Source organism: Tachyglossus aculeatus, assembly GCF_015852505.1.
Source record: "Tachyglossus aculeatus isolate mTacAcu1 chromosome 12 unlocalized genomic scaffold, mTacAcu1.pri SUPER_6_unloc_1, whole genome shotgun sequence".
NCBI lineage: Eukaryota > Metazoa > Chordata > Mammalia > Monotremata > Tachyglossidae > Tachyglossus > Tachyglossus aculeatus.
Genome location: NW_024044828.1, coordinates 17,820,001 through 17,826,419, shown reverse-complemented (window position 1 = coordinate 17,826,419; position 6,419 = coordinate 17,820,001). Strand labels below are relative to the sequence as shown.

Sequence of the window (6,419 nt, the reverse complement as noted above, 5' to 3'; positions counted from 1 at the left end):
TTTTTAAAGCTTACATATGCTGGCTGACATGTAATGCTATACTGACTAATACATTCTCTTGGATCATTTTTGTGGGGAGGGATTTTACATCCATTTTGTGCCGGCAGAGAGATGGCAAAGGGAAACACTGCCGGCACAGAAAGGCTCATCTTATTCTATTTTCTCAAAGAGGGATTTTTGGTGGTGTGTGCTAATATTGAAATTGAAGAGGGAGGAGAAAGCTGTTGAGGATGGAGAGGAAAGAGCGAGGAGGTGGAGCCTGCTTATTCAGTTCAGGAAATAAAACCCATGCAGAAGGAAAGGGCTTTGCACATGTGAAGGAGCTACTCTCCTGTAACCAAGAAGAGAGATGGAAAACTAACCAGCACGTTCAAGGATAGAGGGACTGAAAAAAGAGAAAAGACAACCAGCATAACAAGAAGGAAAAAAGAGAAGACTTTAGGAAAGAAGGAGAGAGCAATTGCAAAATTCTGAAGAGGAGAAGGGGAGGGGGAAAAGAAAGCCCACGCTTTGGAAACAAAATCAAGTGCAAACCGGTTGTGTCTCCACTCTGTTTTTCTGAGAGAAGAAAGCACCTGAGGATTGTCTTTTCCCCAGTCAGTGACAAACCCCCTTACCTTCCAACAAGAGACAACAGAAGAGCCAAAAAGCCAATTTATGTTCTGGTTCAGGGAGAGACCTGAAGGAAAATCCAAACCTTTTTTGGGGGCACATCTGAGCAAAGGAGCGGCTGGTATAAAGCGTGCAGAAACAGCCCTGGATCTTGAGATCCACATCCCTTCTTTCATGTGAACTCCAGAGGGAGTAACTGTGGTACAGTTCTATTTTTGTACATATGTCTATTTTTCTTTTTTAAACCACGTCCCTTGGTGGCAGCCACGGGTGACAGTGAAGTGTCTTAAGTGTAGAAATATTTTTAAATTTCCTTTCATCATCTGCTTGTGCCTTTTGGAGAGAGCGTGGCAGCCGCGGGGAGGGTCTGCATTTTTGGAAAAGGACATTTTTATTCACAGAAACATATACCTACAGTACTGTAGTGAGAGAGAAATTTGGTGATTGATTTGTTCCGAGAGAGATGGAGGAAGGAGCTAGGCACCGAAACAGCACAGCGAAGAACCACGCAGGTGGGAATGAGTCTGATGCCGGCCCGGAGACTGGATCCGGAGAGGGCGGAGTGGCCCTGAAGAAGGAGATCGGATTGGTTAGTGCTTGCGGGATTATTGTAGGTGAGTCCAGCTTTCTTTTGGTTCTTTTGAATAGACGTGAAATGAGCTTGAAGAGCATCTCTCCCGCCCCTCGCCCCCTCACTCTCTAACCAGCATCCTCAAAAACAACTAAGAAGCAGCGTTTTGTGCCCCTCTGCCCGGGCTGTTCATTCCACTCCCAACCCTCCCTGGTTGGAGGATCTGTGAATGGATTTGAATTTGCCTCAAAGATCAAACGGGTTATCCCCTGCCCCTCGGTTTGAAATTTAGGGGTGAGCTATGGGAATGAACAAGCATTGATTTTAGCAAGGCCGGGTCAGCCGGAGAGCCCCGCTGATCCCCATTTGGGTTGAGCTTAATGGCAGAAATCTTACTCCACCTTGTTGACTGTCACCAGAATGGTAGCCCTGTTTTCTTAGGAAGTACACATTGTCCAAGGCTTGGGATGCCTCTGGCCTCCGTTTCTACTGTTTGAACTCTGTCTTGTAACCCAAAGCTTCCTCTCCACTGTCCCTGTCCACACGGGCCCACAGAAGCCTCTTGGAGACAAAGCAGGAGGGAAGGAAAAGTCCAGGCAGGGAAAAATGGTCGGATAAAGGTGTTCTCTCCAGCTGGTCACCTGAGGAAAGTGCTGGCCCTGGCCGGGCCAGTGTATGTGGGAGACTTCATTACCCAGAGCAGGTGTCCTGTGATGAACCACATCCGTCTCTAAGCAACCCACTCCCTTCCCAGAGGCACCGGGTTGAAGTGGTTGGGAATAAAGTCTTCTTCCTCCCTTCCTCGGGCAGCAGGGTATCAGGGGTGGTAGCAGAAGTTAATGTCAGGGGTATGTCATTCACTCCCCGAAACGGAAGATTTGGGGTCGGGGGCGGGCTGCTAGGAAGAAGGGTGATCTGAGGATAATGCCCAAGGCCATTTGTTTACCTCTTGGCCCTTCAATAGGCAAGGGCTTGCCATAGCTGTCAGTCAGTTGATCGTATTTATTGAGTGCCTACTGTGTGCAGAGCACTGTATTAAGTGCTTAGGAGAGTACAATATAACAACAAACAGACACATTCCCTGCCCAGAATGAGCTTACTGTCTAGAGGGGAAGGGTTCACCCTATTTTTCAGAATCGGTTTTTCTTTGGTAATAATACCTGATATTTGCATAGCACTTTAAATTTTTCCCAAGTGCGTTCACATCACCGACTTCATTTATCCTCACAAAATGCTTGTAAGATAGAGGCAGGTTACAGTAGTAGTATCCCTGTTTTACAGATGAGGAGTCCAAGTCTCTGAGAGGTTAAGTGACTTGTCTAAGGTTCCCCAGCAGGCCAGTGGCAGAGCTGGGACTAGAATCCCGGTCTCCTGGCTCCAGGTACCCTGCTCCTTCTGCCCATACTTTAGATACTAGTGATACCAGGGACCAGTCTTGAAATCAGTGTCGTATTCAAACCCTAGTCGCCGGACTCTCACACCCAGGCTTCAGTGGCTGGTGTAATCTCTAGCCCATTGTCAAAATTAGGTTATTTTATCTTACTTTCTGTGACCAAGCCTCCGGGCTATCTTCCGGTATACCAACTAATCTAGTGTAAAAAGATTGTAGTCGGTATTTGATTCTCTCAATTCTCTGGTTATCTTTAATCTGATTCATTTTCAGTCAGTCTCGGTCTAGAAAGAGAGAACAGCAAATGGCTCGATATATTCTGTGTAATGCATGCCAATTCCACCTTCTATAAATAGCCCCGACTCTATTACCTCTACCAGTTTGCCTGAGAGGATTAAGCATTTTCTTTCCCTCTGGCAAGATTTCCAATTCGTGACCGGATTCGCCCTAGACACAGTCAGACACGCTCCCCCCCGACCCCCCACTCACCCATCCTTCCCATGTCTAAATAAGAATCTGAGGTATTTTGAATGATTTTCATTCTTTAGTTGGCTTCTTTTCCTTTATTAAAGGGATTTCATTTAGGGACTGTTAGGGAAGCAAGTGTCCAGGTGTGGTGAAGAAGTACCATCCTCTGGTGAGAGTGAAGTATGTTCCAAGAGGGGTTGTTACAAAGAATAGAGGAGCCCTTTAAGCAATACATACTTTTGGCTAAATCTCAACTCAGCTTCATTCAATCGTGTTTATTGAGTACTTACTGTGTGCAAAGCACTGTACTAAGCACTTGGAAGAGTACAATACAACAATAAATGGACATTTTCCTTGCCCACAACAAGCTTACAGTCTGGAGGGGGCGAACAGGACAGTGAGGAGCCAGATGATGATGATGATTGATCAGTCACTCAATGGTATGTATTGAACGCTTACTATGTGCAGAGCACTGTTTCAAGCGCTCGGGAGAGTACAATACGAGAGAATTAGCGGAAACATTTCCTGGGCATAACGAGCTTACAGTCTAGAAGGGGTGATGATATTCCGTCCTTCCAGATTCCTCTGTGAGTTGGCTGCTAAATTCCCTCTCTTCCTCCCGTCTTACACTTCTGGACAGGGGGTGCAGATTATAATAATAGTAATTACATTTATTAAGCGCATACTATAAGCAAAAGCACTGTTCTAAGTGCTGGGGAGGTTACAAGGTAATTAGGTTGTCCCACGGGGAGCTCACAGTCTTAATTCCCATTTTACAGATGAGGTAACTGAGGCACAGAGAAGTGAAGTGACTTGCCCAAAGTCACACAGTTGACAGTTGGCGGAGCCGGGATTTGAACCCATGACTTCTGACTCCATTCATTCATTCATTCAATCATTTATTGAGCGCTTACTGTGTGCAGAGCACTGTACTAAGCGCTTGGGAAGCCCGGGCTCTTTCCACTGAGCCACGCTGCTTCTCTGCTTCTCAGATAACCTAGCTGTCCATCGCCCCCTTCCCAGAGACATTTAGCTTTCAGCTGGGGGTTCAGCCATCTTGCTCCCTTTTAATATAAAATTGTCTGTTTTGGCAGTCGGTTGAAGTGTTTGTCATTGTCACAGCTATTAGAATTCCGGAAAGAGGAGGCAATAGGAGGGAGGAAAGAGAGTTTCAGCTGAGTTTTTAAAAACAGATCACAGGACGAGGTTCGAGGAAGTATTGAGCCTCAGTGGAAGAGAAGTGCTGAAGTCATTCAAGCGAAGCAGATTTGGAAAAGCTTTAGGTGGCAAACAATTTGACCAGCTTGCAAAATTGACATCAACCCTTCCTTTATTTTCTCAGAGCATTCCTGCCCCCTCCTAACCTTTTCCATTCTGTCTGCTAAGAGGAGCTGTTTGCCTGCAGCAAATGTACACATTACCCCCGTTAATACACATCCCCACGAAAATGGAACATAAAGGGAACATGGGAGAGGTAGAGTGTGTTCATAGTTTTTGGTACCTGATTTTTTGGGGGTTTTAGAGGTACTTGCTAATTCTCAAAGGAAAAAAGATTGTGAAAGCGATGTGAACAGCCCTTTTGGGCTGGAGGGAAGCTTTCTGGATTGATGTACCTGAAGTGCCTTGGGCAGAGTTAGTCCTTAGTCCAGAGTGGAGTCCGTATTTTTCCCTGCGGAGGAAGCAGTTCATGGCTAACATGTTTAGGGAATCCAGAAGTATTTTGACACCCATCTCCCCCTTCTAGACTATGAGACTGTTGTTGGGTAGGGACCGTCTCCATATGTTGCCGACTTGTACTTCCCAAGGGCTTAGTACAGTGCTCTGCACACAGTAAGCGCTCAATAAATACGATTGAACGAATGAATGAATGAATATTTTTAGCTGTCTGTGAACTGACATTAGTCCTGTGAGGAGTAAGTGTGGATAGGAATCTGTCCAAATGAAATCAGAATTCAATTCAAATCAATTCAGTCATATTTTTTGAACGCTTACTGTGTGCAGAGCACTGTACTAAGCTGTTGGAAGAGTACAATATGACAACAAACACACATTCCCTGCCCACAATGAGCTTTCAGTTAGACGAGAAGCAGTGTGGTCTAATAGAAAGAGCACAGGCCTTGAGAGTCAGAGGAGCTGGGTTCCAATCCTAGCTCTGCCTCTTGCCTTCTGTGTGACCTCAGGCAAGTCACTTAACTTCTCTGGGCATCAGTTCCTTGATTTGTAAAATGGGGATTAAATTTTTGTACTCCCTCGTACTCGTACAAATGGTGCCAAGCACTGAACTACGCACTGGGGTTAAGAACTAAGCACTGAACTTCACAGGTTGGACACAGTCCTTTTCATTCATTCAATTCAATCATATTTGTTGAGCACTTACTGAATGCAGAGCACTGTATTATTCATTCATTCATTCATTCAATCGTATTTATTGAGCGCTTACTGTGTGCATAGCACTGTACTAAGCACTTGGGAAGTACAAGTTGGCAACATATAGAGACGGGCCCTACCCAACAGTGGGCTCACATTAAGTGCTTATCCCACTGGCTAAACTCTCTTATACCTGGAGTTGGATGATCTTCTTAGAGGCCAGAAGGTTTTCTCAATCTCGGGCCACAGGGCAGGGTTTGAGAGGAAATTCTTTGGCACCCTTGTAAAAATGAAATTGCTGCTTGTCTGAGGAAGAAAAAAAACAAATTTGAAGGACAGGGCAAGGTAACCGAGCCACCTGAATGTAGCTCAGTTGTCCAACTTGTGGTTTCTCCAGCTGTCAGGCCAGTAGAACTTTTTATGATGATGATGATGGTATTTGTTAAGCGCTTACTATGTGCCAAGCACTGTTCTTTTACCTGTGGAACTTTTATTTTGTGCAAAGTACCAAGTCCTGAGGAAAAGTGTAAGGCCCAGAGCAGCTCAGAGAACTGACAACAGATACACAACAGGATAAAGCAAGACCAATAAACCATGAGAAGCAGCATGGCCTAGAGGATAGAGCCCAGGCTTGGGAGTCAGAAGGACCTGGGTTCTAATGCCGGCCCCGCCACTTGTCTGCTGTTTAACCTTGGGCAAGTCACTTAACTTCTCTGTGCCTCAGTTCCCTCATCTGTAAAATGGGAATGAAGACTGTGGGACGTGGGCTGTGTCCAACCTGATTAGCTTGTATCTACCCCAGCACTTAGTGCAGTGCCTGGCTCACAGTAAGTGCTTAACAAATACCATTTAAAAATAAAATAAACGAAAAAAAGAGGAACAACAGAAAGAGCTGACCTATATTACTACAAAAAAGAACAGGGCCTCTCAACATTCCTGCATTCTAGTTAAAATCCTCCCTGGAGCTAGGGAAGAAGTACTGTCCTCTCCCAGTTTCCCTCCATAAACTTC

General features: G+C 45.4%; 1 protein-coding gene across 1 annotated transcript in view; it reads left to right on the top strand.

Annotated features, from left to right (window-relative positions):
* The first annotated feature begins 277 nt into the window (after positions 1–277).
* Positions 278–6,419, top strand: part of SLC7A8 (solute carrier family 7 member 8) — a 74,836-nt gene continuing 68,694 nt past the window's right edge. Inside the window, exon 1 of the mRNA XM_038741127.1 lies at positions 278–1,226. Within this exon, the coding sequence (XP_038597055.1) occupies positions 1,076–1,226 (151 nt within the window). The 5' untranslated portion in view covers positions 278–1,075. The remainder of the gene's footprint in view (positions 1,227–6,419) is intronic.